The following is a 22,856-nucleotide window of genomic DNA, read 5'->3' as shown; positions in this document are numbered from 1 at the left end:
AAAAAACAAACATCTCTGATTATCAATGCTGAAATCAGTTGTGCTGCTTCATATTTTTTGAAAACTGTTATACAGTACAGTACAGTAAGTATGATTTTTAAAAACAAAAGATTAAGATTGATCAAAAGGAAGGCTTTGAGAGTAAAAAAAAACATAAACAAAACCAAATTAAACCCAGTGGCTTGTGACGATACATTGATGTGTAAAGACACAAAACGATGGGTCTGTGCAAGAAACTGAACAGTATATTGTTTTTTTTTTTTACCTCTGATTCACCGCAATGTCTGAACTGTCTTGAGCGCGTTCGTTTCTTCTTCTTCTTCTTGCTTTACAGCAGATCCCAGAATGTCAATGGTCCATTTGAGAGATAGGTAGCAGTAATGCATTTATAAGTCTGCAATCCGCCATAAAGCAAGCAGAAGAAGACGACGCCTCATGCGCTGACTGTTGAGAACGTGCTCAGGAGAGTTCAGGCATTGCGGTGAATCAGAGGTAAAAAATGATATAAATACTGTTCAGTCTCTTGCACAGACCGATCGTTTTGTGTCTTTACACATCAATGTATCGTCGCGAGCCTCAGGGTTTAATTTGGTTTTGTTTGTGTATGTTTTTTTTACTTTTAAAGCTGTGATTCCCATTCACTTACATTATATGACTGACAGACTGCAACGGTTTGAGCTAAAAATCTTGGTTTTTGTTCTACTGAAGAAACAAAGTCACCTACATCTTGGATGCCCTGGGGGTAAGCAGATAAACATCACATTTTCATTTTGGGTGAACCATCCCTTTAAGAAAGAAGATTCTGTCGTTATTTACTCACCCTCATGTCATTCCAAAACCATATTACTTCTTTAAACATAAAAAAACAAAGGAAAATATTTAGCAGAATGTCCAGGCTGATCTTATACATACACTGCAAGTGAATAGAGAATGAAGCTTTTGGGTTCCAAAAATGACCAAAAAAGTACCATGAAAGTATCCACACTGACTTGTGTGCTATAATATTCTTTAAGTTTTCTAAAAACATACAAAAGTTTTGTGTGCATTTTTTGTGTGAAGACATTCACTATTCACTGAAACAGTATTAGGCTCTGCCGAAAGTCAAAAAATGGGCTGTGCCGCTAAACATATTTCTTGTGTTTTGTTTTTCTTTGAAATATTGTGAATAGTGAATGGTGAAACTGATCCCTCGGCTATGATCCTACATCCCACTTTTCCAGCTTATTTTCCCTCTTCCCAGCATTAAATATTAGCTGGAATGAAACGAGTGCTCCTAATTACAGGCATTCTTTGCTGAATTAGCGTTCAGTGTGTGCTAAGACTGTTCTTGCCTTTGTCTCGCTCCCAAACCTGATCCTGTACTTATTTCTGAAAAGATCAAAGGTCACTTGGCTAATTAGGGGCCAATCAGTCTTTAGGCAAACTCATCTGAGCTTAATGTTTTCCATTTTCAAGTCCAGCGGCTCTGCCTTGTACACCTAAGTTAATTTCGCATCGCTTTGGGAAGGGGACGACTAAGCTGGCCAGAGACAGCCAGTCTCAAAGCTGTATTTTTCTGCTTTCTTTTGATCGTTTGCTCAGTTTTATTCTCATAAAAAAGAGAGGAAAAGCTTTCATGCCCTCTTGTATAACAGGAACTTGTAAAACTTCAAATCTGTGATTTATAGTTTTCAGTGGGAAACAATTTAATCAATCAGAGCAAAGGTATTTTCTTAGTTTAAAGTGGTTTCAACCATTTTATTCACAATCAACTGCACTTTCTCATACTTTATACATTTCTAAATATTTTTACTATTTTTTTTACTGTTTTACTACTATTTTAAGTTTTTACTCACTCTTTCTACACTTATCTAAATAACTTTAGTATATTTCTAAGTTCCTACTTATTTTTTGGATATGACTTTCTGATATGATAGTTTTTGATGGATATGAAAGTGTTAATGTATTTGGTCTTGGCGGAATAGATCTGCTACACTGCTGCTGAATTGCTGCTGCTGCTGTTGGTTATTGCTGTAGTTGTAGATTATTGCTGCTGCTACAAGCAAGTACAGGAACTTGCTACTGCCAATGCATACAGCGATACGGTGGTGTGAGTATTTAAGACATACTGCTTTATAAAATAGCATATAAAATAACCCCTAGCAGATCTATACAGGTGGAGCTGGGGAAGGTGGAGGGTTTCATTGAAACTCTAGTGAATCTCATATAAATGCAAGGTAGTAAGCTCATTGGCTGCATATGCAGCATGAAGTCGTTTAACTCTCTGAATATCATTTACGTCAACAACCCGTCAGCCTGCGCCATCTAGAGTTTCATGACTGAACTATATATTTCTAAGTTTCTACTAATTTTTCTACACTTTTCTAAATACTTCTATTATATTTCTAGGTTTCTACTGATTTTGCTGCACTTTTCTAAATACTTTTATTATATTTCTGTTTCTACTAATTATTTCTACACTTTTCTAAATACTTTTACTATATTTCTAAGTTTCTTCTCATCTTTTCTTACTTTTCTTAATACTTTTATTATATTTAAGTTTCTCCTTACTATTTATTTTTCTCATTATTTGAGCCTTTCTTTTTATCTACTGTATTTGAGTATTTGATGTCCATCTTTTATTGAATATATGTGAAATTTTTTGAAAGAGCATTATTACTTGACCTAAGCCTACATGAATTGACTCCGATATATATTTCTGTTGTTGAAATACAATAAAATGTAATATGGATAAAATATAAACTATAGTTTTCAGGATTAGGGTCAAAAATCCAAACTAAACTGGCAAAGGAATTTGACCCTTTAATCTCTTAAACTGTCTCCTCCACTCATTTCTGAATGAACAGAAATCAAAAGGGAACCATTTTTTCAGAGACTTTTGGATACGAATTATGCATTCACATACTTTTAAAAGTACAGTGATACTTAAATACACATTTAACTCTATTTCTTTCTAGTATGTTTTGTATATAATGTTGCTAAAACCAAAACGCTGTTTGTTTATGGTAAGATGAAATCTGAGCATGTGTTTGGATTAAAGGCAGTGTGTTTTAATTGTTGACAGCCGTTCGATGGTTTGAATGACCAGCACATCATCAGCTTAGCATAAGTAACGACTGAATGAACATAAATACTACGTTAAGGTTACGGAGTACATGCCATGCCCTTTTTATCCTTTGATATGAGCCACTCAAAATCAGACACTAAAGTATAAGGGGATTTCACAAGGTTTCAATGTTCATTCATCAACTCTCTGTATGCCATATATTTAAAATATTTCTCCTTTTATTAAACCTTCCTATTCCATGCTATTGTTCAGTTAATGTACACTGAAATTTACAAATTAGTGTTTCAAAGTACCGTGTACATTTCTTGCATTTTCATTCATGATATAGTATTTGGATCAGACTGGTTGTACAGCAGCATGCTGGGTGGTCTTGATTTGTGTTATCAGCTTCTGTTGACAAGGGAGCGTCACGCATAAATATAGTACATTTCACACATCTAACAAAAACTGCTGTGTGAGAATCAAAATATGGGAACATTAATTGCTTCATAAATATCACTAAGGCGTTTCAACACTGTATGAACAAAATAGAAACATTGCAAAAAATAAGTGAATTCACATCACACCTGGGTATAGAACCATTTTTCCCTTCAAGAAAATGTCAGATTTTTCATCTCTCAACATGCAAAAAAAAATGTCTAATTTTAAATTAGTTTATAAAATTCAGCCATAAAATAAGAAGTAATTTTAAAATTAGGTTTTATTTACAAAATGCAAGAAAAAAAGTTAATTATATAAAAATATATAATAACTAAACTGATAATATTAGAAGTGAATCTAAAATTATGCTTTATTTCTAACACAATAATAATGAAAAAAAAAAAAAAACGGTGAAGTGGAAAATGTATATAATAATTACACTGATAATATTAGTGAAACTAAAATGAGATTTTATTTATAATATAATGTATATAATATAATGTAAAATGTAATAATTAAACTGATAATATTAGAAGTGAATCTGAAATTAAGAACAACTCAAACAAAAAACATAATAGTTTGAAAAACAGCATTGAACATGAAAATTGTATAATAATTAAACTGAAAACATCGATGATTTAAAAAAATAATAAATCATAGAAGAAACTACAAAAAATAAGAAAAGAAAAAAAAAAATAGAGCATGTTAGCTAGCTGAGACCTTAACATAGGAAAAAGCCAAACACTTAATCTAGACAAATACTAAAAATACGAGTCATAGTCATGCAACAACACTATTATCGATGCGTTTTCGAACAATCATATATACAGCTGGATATTCTAGCAGCAGAATAAAACAGCAATCAATGCATATGACTGTTTCCCATGCCTATCAGAGACAGCTGGCAATTACTTTTCCCTGAAAAAATGACCAAATGTAACATAACGGCTCTTACCGAGTGACATTAGCAGCCCGAGTCCTTTGGGATGCGGCAGATTTAGTTGTAATTATCACAGTCTGTGCACAATAGCACAGAAATCAGTAACAGTCTATAGGTCCGCAGACTAACAAGGAATCAAAGCTATGAAAAGATTTTGAATGTAGCTGAGCAAATAGGATTAAAGATGGCTAATTCCAAGAGGCTGGAGCACAGCATGCATTAAAGAGGAATTCTCTGGGGAAAGATAATCCCCATATGCGTTTTAACACACTTCACTGTCCCCTGCCCACCCCGCTCCCTCCCTCCCTCACGGACAGTATCATAATCAGACACGCTTCAGCTGATAAAGACTCAAGTTCAAGTTGAATTGAGTGAAGAACAAATGCATTATATGCTAATGCTGCCACAGCCAAAGCAAGTTGTGGAGAATATCAGCATAGAAAACATGGTCAACATGACGCTTTGCTGTTCAATTCCTCGATTTCACATGCTGTTACAAACCAATGTGCGTCAGAATTCATAGCGCAGTGCAAGTAAGTGTTGCAATCTCGGTGTCGCCACAAGACACTATAGTGAGCATTAACATAAACAGTTTGTCTATGAGCGGTTTTCTCTTTCAGTTCAACTACTGTCAAGGTGAAGCAACAGTTTGAAAATAATTTTGCAGGACATGTAAAGCGCGGCCACATTAGACAAAATTTCTATGCACACTATCATGGTTGTAATATATATATTCAGTATGTATATATATATATATATACACACACACACACACACACACACACACACACACTGGACAAAATTATGAACACAACACTTTTGTTTTTGCACCTATTTTTCATGAGCTGAACTCAAAGTTCTAAGCCTTTTTCTATGTGCACAAAAGGCCTATTTCTCTCAGATATTGTTTACAAATCTGTCTAAATCTGTGTTAGTGAGCACTTCTCCTTTGCCGAGATAATCCATCCACCTCACAGGTGTGGCATATCAAGATGCTGATTAGACAGCATGATTATTGCACAGGTGTGCCTTAGGCTGGCCACAATTTTACTGTATTGGGGGGTCCGCTGCATTTTCCTCACGCAGTGCAACACATCTCCTTCACATAGAGTTGATCAGGTTGTTGATTGTGGCCTGTGGAATGGTGGTTCACTCCTCTTCGATGGCTGTGTGAAGTTGCTGGATATTGGCAGGAACTGGAACACACTGTCGTATACGCCGATCCAGAACATCCCAAACATGCTCAATGGGTGACATTTCCGGTGAGTATGCTGGCCATGCAAGAACTGGGATGTTTTCAATTTCCAGGAATTGTGTACAGATCCTTGCAACATGGGGCCGTGCATTAACATGCTGCAACATGAGGTGATGGTCGTGGATGAATGGCACAACAATGGGCCTCAGGATCTCGTCACAGTATCTCTGTGCGTTTAAAATGCCATCAATAAAATGCACCTGTGTTCGTTGTCCATATCATACGTCTGCCCATACCATAACCCCACCGCCACCATGGGCCACTCGATCCACAACGTTGACATCAGCAAACTGCTCTCCCACACAACGCCATACACACTGTCTGCCATCTGCCCTGTACAGTGAAAACCGGGATTCATCCATGAAGAGAACACCTCTCCAAAGTGCCAGACGCCACTGAATGTAAGCATTTGCCCACTCAAGTTGGTTACGACGATGAACTGCAGTCAGGTCGAGACCCCGATGAGGATGATGAGCATGCAGATGAGCTTCCCTGAGACGGTTTCTGACAGTTTGTGCAGAAATTCTTTGGTTATGCAAACCGACTGTTGCAGCAGCTGTCTGCGTGGCTGGTCTCAGACGATCTTGGAGGTGAAGATGCTGGATGTGGAGGTCCTGGGCTGGTGTGGTTACATTTGCTCTGCGGCTGTGAGGCCGGTTGGATGTACTGCCAAATTCTCTGAAACGCCTTTGGAGACAGTTTATGGTAGAGAAATTAACATTCAATTTACGGCCAACGGCTCTGGTGGACATTCCTGCAGTCAGCATGCCAATTGCATGCTCCCTCAAAACTTGCAACATCTGTGGCATTGTGCTGTGTGACAAAACTGCACATTTAAGAGTGACCTTTTATTGTGGCCAGCCTAAGGCACACCTGTGCAATAATCATGCTGTCTAATCAGCATCTTGATATGCCACACCTGAGAGGCGGATGGATTATCTCGGCAAAGCAGAAGTTCTCACTAACACAGATTTAGACAGATTTGTGAACAATATCTGAGAGAAATAGGCCTTTTGTGCACATAGAAAAAGGCTTAGATCTTTGAGTTCAGCTCATGAAAAATGGGGGCAAAAACAAAAGTGTTGTGTTCATAAATTTGTCCTGTGTGTGTGTGTGTGTGTATATATATAATATATATATATATAGTGCTGGGCAAAAATGTAAATTTTTAATCACGATTAATCACATGATTGTGTGCTATTAATCACAATTAATTGCATTGTTATGCACAAAACTATTAATACATTCAAAAGTAGTGTATTGTGCACTTTTTTTCATTTAAAAGTACTGCTATATGAACAAAAGTGCAATAATATTTGGTTTGCAAACACTTTAAACAAATAAGGTGCTTTTTTACAGCAGTATTCCTTTTACATAGTAGCAATTAAAATATTTATTGTAAATCTCAACTTATAACAAAAATGTAATTAAATTAAATATAAAACAAGCTATTTGTCACTGCCAGGATATTAACGTTTTTATAGAAAATATTTTATAGTTTGTTATAGAAAAACAAGTTATGCTCAGAGTCCAGAGCCTCGATCATAACATTATAACAGGCACCTTCCGAGTAGGCCTAGAGATCTACACTATTGCGGGACCCAATGCAGCAGAGTGCAGCACGGGACAACACTTGTGTAGAAACTTGTGTGTGCGGGATGCAGGAGAATAATTAGGGTCTGCTCACACTAGGCAATTTTAACCATGCCGGAGCGCGTTTGACCCCCAAAGCCTGGTTCGTTTGACTAGTGTGATCGCTCCGTGTGCTTCATTTAGCGTTCCTTGGCTCAGTTGGAAGAGGTGGGCCAGAGCGTGGTTCAGTTATATATAGATCAGTGAGTGTGAGCGCTAACCGCGCCAGAGCGCAGATCTTCTGAGAGATTTCTGAGAGGCAAAAGCGATAGATCAGTAAAACTATATATTGTGAGAGGGCCGTGCGCCAGCGCGTCCCATATGACTCAAAATAATAAACCACAAAGTTAACAAAATGATGCACTCCACTGTGTAAGCAAGAGCGCTTCTCTGGTGTCTTCATGTGCTATCAGAAACTTCCAATTTACCACTTATGAAGTCGTGATTACAAGCTCGTTGCATTCTTTTCTGTTAAAAATAACAGTGGACAGTGGTTTGTGAATGTTGATGCTTAGCCTAAATAATTTGATCGGGCGCATCCCTTCCTGTGACCCATGGTTTGTCTGTATGTGTATTCAGAGCCAGTGAGCAACGGACTTTCATAATAATCAGTTAACGCGATATTAACGCAGTAACTTGCCCAGCCCTAATATATATATATATATATATATATATATATATATATACATACATATATATATATATATATATATATATATAAATAACATATAACACGTAATACATCTAATTGTAAAAGTATGTAATCACTTTACTTTAATTCAGCTAAGAAGCCGCTTCTATTGGTCTTCTATTGGTCACATGACTTCAATGATATGAATTCCCAAGGCAGAGTTCACCAAACTTGAAAAATTAGCTTGCATTTCTTTTCTTTTGCATTCACATCATGCGTATGAATGGAAATCAATGTAGAAAGTGTAGCGTGACCAGCCCTTTAAACAAAACAACGCACCTGGCCAACCATTCGCTAGTTTCTATTGCAAATTTGCCACAATTTCATGCTTTTAGCACCATTTTATTTATAAAGTGAAACAGCAGTATTATTTTACAATTTGTTTTGAGCAGTAACCATCCAATTATTTTGTGATGCTGGAGAAGATTCCATTGAATTTATTTTGATTCATACGATCTTGATTTTATTCACTTTTAATTTTATTTGCCCAATTTTGTGATTCAGATTCAGTTCGATTTACAAGATCTTGATTCACATGTAATTTTATTACGAAACATTTGGGAATATTTAAATTATAATTGGGCTATACTGGTCATGCTGTATGTTTCTGATTCACTAAAAATCAAATATTTCAGTTATAATGTTGGGCAATTTTGGTGCATAATATAGGGATTTTCATTTAAAAAATGCCTCATAAAGGCCCCGCTATACTTCAAACGAAGTTCGTTTTCATTCTTCGTTTGGGGGCAAAAAGAAGTTAGAAAAGGCTGAGTGATGGTATACTGTTTCCGAACTTTCCAACACCCCCGCACTGCGGGAGGCGGGGTGTAGATTAATGTAAACGTGTCGCGATGTTCGCGTGTATGCCCTAAACACAACAACGATGAAATGAAGAGGCGATCTAGGTGTGAGACGGGCCCTGATGGTCGGAATATTATAGACAAAAGAATAATGATTAGCAGCAGTTCAGAGTCAAGTATCATGTTTGCAATACAAAATAACCATACCATTTCCCAAATCCCAAGGAGACATTATATATTGGCCTGCGTTACCTTCAGCACTTCCATGGGCACCTGGGTGGCACTGGGCAGGCTGGCGGGGACGCTGACGTTGATGGCAGGGCTCTGGGTGATGGAGGGCTGTGGGTACGCTGAGCTCTGCCGTCTCTGCTGCTCTCGTCGCTCCTGCTCTTGGAGCTGCTCGCGCATCAGCTGCTGGCGGAGCAGGATACGAGAGGTCATGGCCGACGAACCCAGCGGGGGCTTAGAGGAGCCATGCTGCTGCTCAGATGGATTACTGCAGTCAGACAGAGACATGGAGAAAGAGAGAGAGTTTACTCAGGGAAGAAAGTGAGGCTCTGTAGAGGGACAGTGTTTGGTACACTTGGTGTTGGATAATTGAATTATTTTGAGATCCTGGTAGTGGTTCATTAGGAAGCATAATGAGTTTGACCACAGGGATAGAGTTGGGAACCTATAGAAGCTACTGGGACAAACTGACAGGAAAGCTAAGTTAAGACAAGCATCACTACTCTACAGTTTTGGACAATTTGAACAAATCCCTAAGTATTAAACTTCAGTGCATAACTTATCCCACAAATGTTTGAGGACAGGTGTGCTGTTACTCTTCTTAATGATTGGAATTTTTACCTATTAGACAATATTATAAGTGAAGAAAATCCCAAAGACTTACTGTACACTGAAAATGGCCAGTAATCAATCACCTAGCAAACCCTTTACGCCACCATTTTAGCAACCACACAGCAACAAAATAATAATATAACACATCAGCAATCACATAGCAATGTTATACCATTGTAAAAAAAAAAAAAAAAAACATACTTTTAAAAAGAGTACTTATTGTAATGTTTTCGGACATTCAATTGAATGAAAATGTATTATAGTGTACTAAATTAATATTAAATGCAGTTAGTTGAACTTGATCTACTTAAGTACATCTTTATATGAAATTTCATAATTACATTTATTGTATTTTTGATGTACTGCTGAATGTACTGACAAGCATATGTTGGTAAATGTATTTTAAAGGAGTCATATGATGCGATTTCTATTTTTCCTTTCTCTTTGGAGTGTTACAAGCTCTTGGTGAATAAAGAAGATCTGTAAAGTTGCAAAGACTAAAGTCTCAAATCCAAAGAGATATTCTTTATAAAAGTTAAGACTTGTCCACGGCCTCCTAAAACGCCTTGTTTAAACACACCCCCACATGTCTACGTTACTGTGTGGGAAGATTTGCATAACACCGCCCAAATGTTCACGCAAAGAAAGAAGCCATAACTTTTATTCTCGCTGTATTATTGTTGTTGTCACTGCTGTCATGTTGTGGATATGCTGTGTGTTTCATTGTGAAAGCGAAACTACTTTGTTTGGCCTTCCAAAAGAGGATGATATCAGTAATTATGTCCTCACCAGATGCAACAAATGCCTCTTTTGTAATGGGTTTTACTGTATTTGTTTTGCCGTGCTGGGAAACGCATCACTCTTTCTCATTATTTGACTTAGTGGGAGCATATACAGGCTAAACAAGAGTGGTGCGAGAATTGAGCCTTGTGGGACTCCACATTTCATGGATGTCCACTTAGTCTTATGCTCTCACATAATAACCTCTCCCTTCTAAGTATGACCTGAACCATTTGATTACCATCTCAGAAAGCCCGACCCAGTTTTCCAGACTCTCTAGTAGTATGTTATGATCAACCGTGTCAAGCGCAGCACTGAGATCTAGTAGTACCAGCACTGATATTTTGCCAGAATCAGAATTTAAGCAAATTTAATTTATTATCTTTATGAGTGCTGTCTCTGTGCTCTGGTGTGGTCGGAAACCAACCGATAATTGCACTATGCCATAATCACGATTTCTATTTTATTTCAATTAATCATTTAGCCCTAGGTGTATGGCAAACTAATGGTTCTGGGTCAGGATAGATGTCTAATGAACTATGGAATATAATGCTGACATTTTCCAGCTCTTTTTGGAAACTGGAAAATTTTCTGTCAAGACACATTTTCAATGTTTTGTTCATTGAATGATCAACATCAATTTACACATTGATGTCCCTCACAGCTTCGATTTCATTTGAGTCAAATTACATATGGCGTGCACCCTGACAGGTCTATAAAATGTTTACACAATCAAACTTATGAAACAGTTACAAAAATTGGGAAAGAAAAAAAGAAGAAAGGAGAGAAAGATGAAATGCAGGAACATTGAATCTGGGTAAGCGATGTGTAACGTGTGTTTGATGCATCATAGTTCCTCAGTTTAAAAACTGATCATGGCTCGTCTGGCACGAATGAATCATGACTACTGAATCAAAGCATTCAATGAGTGATTCACACAGGACTAAAACCACTTCACAGCACTTGTAACACCCTTAACTGATGGGGCTTTAATATTCAGTAACTGTATCTGTTTCTTTGAAAATTATAAAAGTGCCCGTTTGCTTTGCTAAGCCAAATTAATGAAACATACAGTACATTAACCAATCAATTATTATGTTACTAAAGTTTAAAATTATCAAACAAATGTATGCAATCTCTTCAACAAAACGTTTACACTGTGGCCTACCGCTTATATTAAGTGTGACAAATAACATGGACATGATTTGTCTGTGATTTGTCACCAATTTTCAAACCCTTTTAGTTTTTGTGCACATAAATGGTCAGTGTAACAGTAATAATAGTTTTTCAATGAATATGTGGTGGAAAAACTTTGCAGTCCACTGCATATAAATAATTGGTAACACTAGTTGCTTGTTATCCTGCATATTACTAGCATATAGGCTGAATATTCGGTTTCAACCCAACTTTGGGTCAAATAATGGATTAACCCAACTTTGGGGTTAAAAATTTAATTAAAAAATTTAAACCAACGGTTGGGTTAGCCCATATTAGACCCAAAGTTGGGTTGAAACAACCCAGTATTTTTTATAGTATATTAATGCCTTATTTTGCATGACCATATATTAGATCCCCACAATCCAACCCTATAACTAAACTTAAAAAATACCTTACTAACTATTAATAAGCAGCAAATTAGAAGATTACTGAAGCAAACGTCATAGTTAATAGTTAATTTATAGCAACAATTTGACCTTAAAATAAAGTATGACAGAATTATTTTGTATTCATGTGATTTAGTAGGCTAATATTATACACCTCTGATGAACAGCATATTTACTGGCTTTTGTGCTCACTAACAAAAATTTCCCTCCAAAACTGTTGATTGATATAATATGAGGTGGAAGTTAAAACTCCAAAGTTTTGATAGCAAATGCAGTTTCATTGGGGAATTCAAGAGTTTTGCAAAAAATGTCTCGGTTACGTATGGTAACCCTCAAACTGAGACGTCACGTCGGATGACCGAAGAATTAGGATCTTGCTTAGAGAGACCAATCCACTTCGAGTCTAAACTAAATAAGCCAATGCACACTGGCATGCGATTATTGCATCCAGCTGTCTCTGATCACAGCGTGAGTAAAAGTAGGCAGCTGGTGCAGTGCATATTCCGGTTTTTGCTGAGGAGTCGAGCCAGTGACCCGGCCACTCAGCAGTGGTACAGAAGCTATGGCGGCAGGACGTGACGTCTCTGTTCCCTCCTTCAGGGAACAAGGGTTACCATACGTAACTGAGATGTTCCCTTTCAGTTGGTAACTCTCGACGTCATGTTGGATGACCGACGAATTGGGATCCCTACCAAAAGGCCATAGCTACTGCCCCTTCCAGTGTCCTGTGGAACGCTTCTGCGCCCCTACTTTTTGGCGTAGGCCAGGGCTTACCACAAGAAGACCAGCTACTGCTGCTATGGCACTACCCACTCAGTAAGACTGGGTAACACTGGGAAAATGTACCCGTACCACTTCCCGAAGGAGGTTTCGGAAGCACTTACACATATGAACATCCATTTAGGCGCATATTGAAGATTAAAGGTGACTGTAACCCTCTTGGAAAAACTGCAGAAAGTCTGCTGGGGAAACTTGGGCTCTGAGGCTATACCGTGGACATATATGGGATCCACTTAGGTCTCTGTATATGGAACCCAGCCCTCTACCAATTCTCACGGATTCATTGAGTGAGGGTCTGGCGCCGGACCCTCTGCCACGTCTGGCTGCCAAGGGGATGGAGGAGCTCGACAGGGTCTACGATATGGACTCTTTGGAGCGGTTTTAGCAAGCCGAACAGAAGCCAGGGCCTCTCAGTGCTTCTACCCATTTGAGGTGAGAACACAGGAGGATACCGGCTCCACACGAAGGCTATAGAATCTAGTGAACGTGTTGGGGGTTTGTAGATAGCTCTACAGATATCTGCCAGCGAAGCAGCATGAGCCAGCGCCCAGGATGATTACTCCCGAAGGGAGTAGTGGGAGCCTTGGGCACATAGCCAGGCCGGGGCCTCAGGATTACCTAGGAGTCAGCCAGCCCAAACTCTAGGCACGATTCGTTGACCGAAAATGCATCCAGGTCCCCTACCCTCTGTGTGAACTACAGCATGCCCAGAGACCCATTCTAGGGTCACTCTTGCCCCGAAGAAACGCAAGGTCTGACCACAGGGTGAAGGTTTGGTGGCAGTCCGTGGTGACTTGGACCCAGTGAGTGCCGCATTGCCATGTCCACCTCGGGATTTGGCCATGGAGCCAGTGCTGAAGCGGTCTCATATCAAGCAGCCCCAATGGCGTGACTGCCGCTGCAGCTGCCATATGCCCCAAGAGCCTCTGAAATTGTTTCAGTTGGACCGCCATCCTGCTTTTGAACGTATTCAAGCAGTTCAACACTGACTGAGCATGTTCCTGTGTGAGACGTGCAACTCCATACAGAGAATCCTCTGCATTGGGGAGAGTTTGCTCTTTTCCCAGTTGACACAAAGGCCCAACAGGCTGAGGTACCGGAGCACAAAGTCCCTGTCTTCGCACAACTGATCATAAGACTGAGCCAGTATGAGCCAGACGTCGAGGTAGTTGAGAATGCGAATGCCCTGTTCTCTCAGGGGAACAAGGGTTGCCTCCACCTCTTTCGTGAAGAGACGGGGTGACAGGGGCAGCCTGAAGGGCAGGACCTTGTACTGATATGCCCGTCCTTCGAATGCATACCACAGGAATGGCCTGTGGTGTCCGGAAGGATCGACACATGGAAGTACGTGTCCTTCAGGTCAACTGCTGCAAACCAGTCTTGGGGACAGATGCACCTGAAGATGTGCTTCTGTGTGAGCATCTTGAATGAGAGCTTGTGAAGGGCCTGGTTCAAGACACTTAGATCCATGATTGGTCTCAACCTACTGCCTTTTTTGGGCACAATGAAATAAGGGCTGTAAAACCCCATCCTCATATCGGCTGGAGGGACTGGCTCTATCGCATCCTTCACCTGTAGGACTGCGATCTCTGCACGCAAGACGGGGCACCTGCTGCCTTCACTAAAGTAAAGAAACCATAGAAGTGGCACCAACGGAACCACCGACACCCCCTCGGTGGGACAGGGATAGGGAACGCAGGGACCCAGCCCAGGCGTTTCGTTGCCGGTCCGAAGCGGCGTCAGCATGTGTGCAACATTCACCTGCGTTTGGACAGAGGATCCGTGAGTAGTACGTTTGTAGTACGTTTTGCCATGCCAGGTGGCAGCGGTATTTGGACACAATTGCATCGCAACCGACCGCTCCACCGGAGAGACTTCCGTATACCCCCACGCTGTCCTTCCATCAAGGGTGGTGAGGGAGGACGAACCACTGGGGCAGATTCTGGCAGTGAAAGGTGCCGTTCATGACCCAGTGAGCTCATTATGCCCCTCTGGGAATAAAGGCACCGGAGTGGGGCCCTGAGAACCACTCCGAGAAATCAATCGTCCAGCCTCGAGGGTTCGGGACACGGTGGTTTCCACTTGAACCCGATGCTCTCGGTGGCCCAGGAAAGCATAGCCATCATTTCCAGATCCGAATCCGGCACCGCTGGCCACCCAGATCATCCTCTCCAGAAAAGTCTGGCTCACCCTCCGATGCAGCGATCGACAACCGATCGTGGGAGGGGAACACCAAAAGATACAAGTGGTACCCCCTGGGAGGGTCCAACCTGTTTTCTTGGCGGCTCCAGTTGATGCGAAGTGCCGGTGGAAGAAGAAGCCCGCAGAGGTTGGTTCCTCGGAGGGGAATTCCTCACCGTCACTGTAAGACCAGGGGAACCCTAGATCTGGGCAGCGGCACGGGCACCCCGCCCCTTTGCAGGAAAAAACCACCACCACTGAAGCGCCGTACCACCAGCCCGAGGGCTTCCTAAGAGCATGCTTGTACTTGAACTCGTTATTTCACTTGAAGCAGAAGATCAGGAGCAGAACGATGAGACCCCTCGGCTCTGAATTGAAAAGCTGAATATGCGCTGCACCAGCTGCCTACTTATAATCACGCTGTGATCAGCGACAGCTGGATGCAATAATCACATGCCAATGTGCATTGGCTCGTTTAGTTTACACTTGAAGTGGATTGTTCTCTCTAAGCGAGATCCCATGACCAACGTGACGTCGAGAGTGACCTACTGAAAGGGGAAATGCAAAGTTTGTCAAGAAAATACATAACATTTGCAAGATGAAAAACTTTTGTGGGAGAACAAGGAAACATAAAGATTCTAAGAAGAAGACTAAAGTTTTGTGAGCAACGGCAAAGTTTCATGAGGAATTAAAAACTTTTATGGTAGAATGCAAAGTTTGTCTGGGATATTTGTGAAGGAGTGCAAAAGTTTTAAGAGTGAACGCAAAAAGTTTATTGAGGAAATGGAAACGTTTTGCGAGTGAAAGCAAAGATGGTTGGATGACAACATTTTTGTGACAATACAGAATTGCAACATTTTAGCCAGAACTCTAATTTCGTGAGCAAGTTTGTCAGGGAACACAAAACATTTGCAGGACTCGCAAAAGTTTTGCGAGTAAATGCAAAGTTTCTTGGGCGAACATAAAAGTTTTGTGATCAAATGCGAAGTATCTTAGGGGAACGCTGAAGTTTTGCGTGCAAATGCAAACTTTCTGAGGGAATGCAAAAGTATTGTGAATGAACACAAAGTTTCTTAGAACAAAAAACTTTTGCAAGAGCACAATTTTTTTTTAAGCAAATGCAACATTTCTAGGGGAAATATAAGATTTTTATAAGAAAATGCAAAGTTTGTCAGAGGAACCATTTGTGAAAGAGAGCAAACTTTTTGCAGGAGAACATAAAAGTGTTGCAAGGAAATGCAAAGATTCTAGGGAGAAGACTAAAGTTTTGTGAGCAACTGCAAAGTTTCACTGGGAATTCAAAATTTTTGTCAAATGCAAACTTCATAATGGAATCCAAAAGTTTTGCAAGTGAAAGCAAAGTTTGTCGGGAAAACACAAAACTTTTGCAAAAATACAACATTTTGCAGGCAAATGCAATATTTTTTAGCAGGAACTCTAAAGTTTTAAGAGCAAATGCATTTTCACGGGGGAATTCAAGTGTTTTATGCTGAATGTTTCATTTCATCCAAGTGAAATTAGCAAGGAGTTAGACTGAATTTACATTTCTTTTTAAAAGCGGAGCCAGGCGCCGAGTCGACGCAGCGAATATAACCAAGCATTACGAAACAGGAATGTGACAAATGCGGCAAATGTGAACGGCTTGTCCGTGACGCTGGATTCGCACCACGTGGGGTTAGAGAGGAGCGAGTATGAGAAGCATTCAGAGACATAGGCTGTGTGTGCGGTCTTCTGAATTGGGTATAGCGAACATGCAGAAGGGATGCTCTTGATATACATTGTGACGCAGCTCTTGCAAATTACCTTTTTTGTTCGTTGTCTGTCGTTTCGAAGCTTAAGATACATAGCGTTTTTCTTTAGTTTAAATTTGCATAACTATTGATCTGACCCTGTAGACGCTATAATCCCACTCTGTCTCTCTCCCGCTTTCCGGGTTTTTTTTTTTTTTTATGGTGGGCGTTTACGCAGTTGGCTAGAGCAGAGCTGATTGGGGAGAACAGAGGTGCGCTCACTCTTTTGGTTAGTAAGACTGCCACTCAAGGCTGGCAGTCATGCATATGCTCTGGAACAGCGTAATATCGCGTCCACATCGCAGGCTTTTGCAATTAGCAAATCGCAATGTCTCAAATTGCGATTTCGATTCGATTTCAATTAATTGCACAGCCCTACTAGGGATGCACCGAAATAAAAATTCTGAACCGAAACCGAAAATTTTGGATGTAATTGCCCGAAAACTGAAACCAAAAATGCTTTTTAATAATTATTTATTATTTTATTAAATAATATAAAATTATTACGACTTTTTATATTAACATTTCAATGATACTGAATTTAGAAAATACAAGCTAATGAAATAACCATGCTTTTACTGAAAGTAACAACAGAATTGGACAGAAAATATATTCAGTATCAATATATTATTTGTAATGATCAGATTTAACAGTTGTTGTTGTTTTTTTTATTAATTTTACAAAAATAATGTATAGTCCTACAGTTACTATTATCACAGCATCTGAGCACAGTATAGCAGGCAGCAGATCAGTGAACTAGAGGATAGCATCATTTTACCAGCGTTGTCCAGAACAACTGTGATACACCATGTTACAGTACAGCTATTGCTTACAGGAACAAGTATACTACATAGAAATTTCCTGTCAAAACATTATTTGAGTGGACTTTGCTTTTTCAGTGAGCATGAGCGGTACATGAGTGGAGCAGTGATTTTTTTTCTCTTTTGGCCAAAAAACGAAAATGCAGTTTTGGGCGGCTGAAATTCTGGCGCATCCCTAATGAAAACCACACTATGTTCATGTCTCTTTAACCAAGAGCTTATAAACTAAACGCCAGCACTACATCTACACAACAGTTCTTATCATGACAAGCAAATGGGCACTCCAAGCACATTTTCTGCTGTCATTATAAAAAGAATGTGTGTGTGTTTGCAATGCTCGGGGTAATTTTCCATTTTGGTGTGTGTGCGGCATGAGTAGATGTGTGTATGTGTGTGTCAGGAAAAACAATGAGTACACAGTCCTTTGTGGCCACACCCCCAGACCCGGACACTGCAGTAGCCAATCAGAGAGCTGCGTCAGAAGGAGACTGACCTCCTCCACTCACCTCAGAGCACTGCCATGTACTGTTAGAGCACTACATACTGCTCATTCAAGACCATTCCCATGATTGCATATGAAAACAATACATGTCAAAAAAGGAGATTTAAGTACTGCAGCAAAAACATTGCATTCAGGGAAAGTCAAGAAATGATGTTCTCAACTCCTGAATACTCAATGACAAAAGCAAAACTAATGCTAATATATATTAAATCACCATCAAGGGACCCTCACACTGATTCTGTCCTTAAGTTACAAGATATTTATAGTCACGGAAAGACTTTTCTATCTATAACGCACCCAAACAAACACGCCGTCCCTCCCAAATACACTCAAACTCAACACACACAACACAGCGTCACTCCTCCACAGGTACTCACAAGCGGCTGCAGGGAAAAGCACAGGGTCTTTGCACATGGACGCCCAGAGCCTCCATCTTTATTTGGTGTGCTGAAGGTGCACTGTGCGCCCTTGGACAGCTCTGAGAGTCACGCTGCTCCGGCAGCGCTGCATGGAAGCGTGTCAAAACGGGAGGCACCAGCAGCCAATCCGTACACAGAGGACATGCGGGGAGAAACGCGCACACACACACGTCACGCACGAGCCCACAGCACACCGCTGCACATGTGAGGAATGACGCACAGGAGAGAAAATCTCATGAAAACTGTCAAGACTATGTCCAGACCAGTAGGACATTGCATTTTTGTGTACATTTTTCTCCAAATTATCATTACCATAATGGAAAAATATATTTTAATGCAACAAATATTTTAGATGTATTATATTTAGGGCTGTCAAATGATTAATCACGATTAATCACATCCAAAATAAAAGTTTTGTTTACATAATATATGTATGTGTACAGGGTATATTTATTATGTATATATAAATACACACACATCAATTATATATTTAGAAAATATTTACATGTATATACATTTATATATTTATATTCTTATATTTTATATTATATATAAATATATTTAATATATAAACATAACATATTCTTCTTAAATATATACATGCATGTGTGTGTATTTATATATACATAATAAATATACACAGTATACACACATATATTATGTAAACAAAACTTTTATTTTGGATGTGATTAATCGTGATTAATCATTTGACAGCCCTAATTATATTTTATTAAATGAATATGATTTAAATGATAAAACATGCATCCATCGTGGTAGTGTTTGTTTTATTTACTTTTGTAATTTTATTTTTAATTGAAGTCTTTAATTATGATATAAATAATTGTATCACGATATATTCTACTGTAATTTGTTAATATTACTGTAATACAGTCTTTTAAATGAAAAAAAATGTATACATTTGGTAAATTAGTAAATAGGACATAATAAGACGATTTTGACACTAAGTCTTTATATTAACTAATAACATTATGACATTGTCAGACGGCTAACAAAGCAATGTTTATACACAAGACAGTGTAGTGGTTATGCAGTTTCTGAGGTGTTCTTTGAGAACACATACACTAGAGGGCGCTTTCTCTGTCACGCTTCACCTTCACAGTCACCTTCTGTGAGAGACGCCGGTCATTACAGGTGGAGGAGGAGGAGGGGGAGGAGGAGCGGGACAGGTGCAGCTGCCAACTCTCTGCAAACTCACACACGCTCTCACTCTCTCTCTATCTGTCTCTCCTGGCAAACAGCGTTGTGTTAATTATAACAAAGCATGTTAGAGAGCACACTTTCCTTTCACACCTCGACAGGCCTCCACACACACACATACACAGAGTGTAAAGATGTGAACAAGATTTTGGATTCAGAATGCAATACTAGCACACTGCTTACTGCATACTTAGGAGTTTACTCTGAAATGGCTTAAAGTGGTAAAACACCCTTTAAAAGCTCAACAAAGCATCATTGTTGAAAGTAGATTCAAAATGTCTAATAGAAGAATTTAAAGTACAGGGAAATATACGTTTTCCAAAAGGCAGATACATTTTTCCTAATTTTCACTTATATGCACAATAAACATCGGACACCACCAGGGGCGCACTGGCCATACAGGGCATTTTCCTTTTGGGTGATGAAGTATCTTGCTCTGTCTATTTAAATACTGCTTCAACCCTGGAAATATGAGGAAATATTACGAAGTCTATAAACAGGACATTAACAGAGGCTAGAGACGGGACATGAGAACAGTCGCAAAAAAAAGGAAATACTGCAAAGGCTGAGCAAGCTCACTGTTTGTGATGCTCGAAATTTAGAAGAAAATTCTACACATTGAATTTGGGGTAGCCAAGGAAAAGCTATACTGCATATGTAATGCTGTTGTTTTTAAAACAATGACAAAAAAGTCAGTTCTATTCTATTCTACTCTATTCTATTCTTAACACTTTCATCCACTTATATGAATAGAATAGAATAGAATAGAATAGAATAGAATAGAATAGAACAGCCATGTGGGGACATTTTTTAGTGATGATTCTAATGGTAGTGTTGTAAAGTTCATTTTGGCAACAAAAAATAATGTTTTAATTTTTCAGTAATAAATAAATAATTTACATCAGGCTGTACTAAAAAACTAAAAAATACGAATAAAACGTAATAAAAACAATGCACGCAGTAAAAAAAAACTAATAAAAAAAATGTGGAACAAACTTGATGTAAGCATGAAAACATAAAATATGAAAATAAAATCTAATTCAAAATATTAACAAAAACGACACTAGTACATCAGTGATACTGAAATAACACGGTATGTTAGCAGTAAACTAGAATGCTATTCCAAACAGAGGCTTTGTTTCAGAAGCACTACGAATCAAAAATGACTAAAATGAATCTTTTCCAAACGGATGCAGTTTCTGTAAAAAATAGAAATGCTTTGCTGTATGTTAACAAGTGAAGGAACATTAAAGAGGAAGAAGCTGTTTTCAGTCGTGTATACAGTCTGTTGTCAGCCGTCACAGCTGACATATAGTGGGGCTCTTTGTTGTAATATTTCCAGGATGGGTGGGGCGCACATCATTCAATTTGTTGCCTCCCATTTCTATAATTAAGTTTTCTTCATTCTCTCCTCACTTGTTTGCTGGGCTTGAACTCTGTTCAGTTCAGACTCTACTGAGGCCTAGACAACACACGAGCTTAGAAAACATGCAACAACTAACTCAACTGTGCTACTGGACAGTGCTAGAATAGACTTTAGATCTCATTTTCATCCTCACAATCACACTGTGTCAAATGCAAGAGTGCTATGTCAAGGTCCTAAATCGACCTAACTTGAAATTTACAGAGAGATGAATTTTCAATACTGGGACTATACAGTAGGTCAGTCTAAAGTGAAATATTTTTATTATCAATAGGTTCAACTAGTCCAGGCCTAAGCTGGAATAATTAATGGATCAGTGCAATAATCTCAAATGGATGCAAAGCTTCAGCACATTTACAAAGGTATACAAAGAGCATGAAATTCAAATGCACTGTAAGAGCAAGTTTAGCTTTCAGCATCTCTAATGGAAACAGACACAATATTTGTTTCGAAGTACATATAAACATTTCTTTGTTACGCTAATCTGTAAATCTCAGCTCTGAAGTCTATAAATGAACAGACTGAAGACCTACCTCTGGGCTTGTGTGATTTACCGTGGCTCTTCTTTACTCCGCTCTTCTGTTCACACTGCATTTATGCTCCGAGTCTAATGACACTAACGTGACTCAATCGACTCTTCTCTGTATTTGTCTTCACTCACTCAACACTCAACTTTTATCAGCTCTGCTGGAAACACTGACACACTCACACTTCACAGAATGAGGTGACGAGGAGGAAACATTTTGGGTGAACGCAGCTCTCCAGAGATTGTATCTGATTTACAGCAGCTCTCTGCGATGATACACTGATTTGTCATCAATTGTTTTAAACTTCTGCTACTGAGAGTTTTAAAACGTTATGATAATCATTTATTTTTGTAATTGTTTACTTAAATAACCATCACAAAATAAATAAATGTATGATTACAAAGCAATTCTGTTTAAGTGTTGCAAAATTTCTCCCATTACATTGATTATGAAATGAAGCAGGGCCTGAACTGCTCAATAACGGCGTTTTATCTTAAAGGGACAGTCCTCCCAAAAATGTAAACTCTGTCATCATTTACTCACCCTCACAGTGTGAGCGTTACACTAGGATTTGCCACTAAAAATAAACGTGTGTGAACTGTATCATGCGTTTAGATGCATTTGTGTTAAGAATAAAAGTCCTGACGTGTCCTTGAAAGTCTTAAACAATTCAGTTTATAAAATTTAAGGTCATGAAAAGTTTTAATATCTTGAATGGCGTAACAAATGTCTTAATTATCACTTTAGGAGGTCTTATATATGGGGATGGAAAACAGGAATAAAGAGACAGACTTATGTTATTATTTAACTTAATAATTAACAACGAAAGTAAATGATTTCATGAAATAAAAATGAGTGTTTCAAAGTAAAAACACAGCACTGTTGCAGGTTCTAGAGCAGTTAATAATCAACAAATATCACATATTTAAGCCAATAGATTGCTTATGATCTACGTACTGTTGATGAATCATGACAGCATCTAGTTTGTGGTGTTTTTATATATGTAATATGTTGTAGATGGCTTTAAAGTGAATATTTGATCTCCCTCATATTGTTAAATGAGCAGCCAGCAATAGAAAAGCATAGACATTTCAAAATAAGAGTCCCACTGTATTTCAAGCTTATTTATAACTCATAGTCCCTTATAGTCTCCTATTATGCATAAA

At 38.9% G+C, this 22,856-nt stretch overlaps 1 protein-coding gene across 3 annotated transcripts in view; it reads right to left on the bottom strand.

Annotated features, from left to right (window-relative positions):
• Window positions 1-22,856, bottom strand: part of LOC109081700 (microphthalmia-associated transcription factor-like) — a 41,823-nt gene that overhangs the window by 12,417 nt on the left and 6,550 nt on the right. For 2 of the 3 annotated variants that reach the window (XM_042712618.1, XM_042712616.1), the window contains exon 2: window positions 9,058-9,301. In XM_042712618.1, the coding sequence (XP_042568552.1) occupies window positions 9,058-9,301 (244 nt within the window). Of the gene's footprint in view, window positions 1-9,057; window positions 9,302-18,480; window positions 18,640-22,856 lie in introns of those variants that run through there. The other variant, XM_042712617.1, reaches the window with a different exon arrangement.

This window comes from Cyprinus carpio, chromosome A23 (genome assembly GCF_018340385.1).
Source record: "Cyprinus carpio isolate SPL01 chromosome A23, ASM1834038v1, whole genome shotgun sequence".
In the NCBI taxonomy this organism is placed as follows: Eukaryota; Metazoa; Chordata; class Actinopteri; order Cypriniformes; family Cyprinidae; genus Cyprinus; species Cyprinus carpio.
The sequence above is the reverse complement of the archived record's forward strand: the minus strand, read 5'-3'. Positions and strand labels throughout refer to the sequence as shown.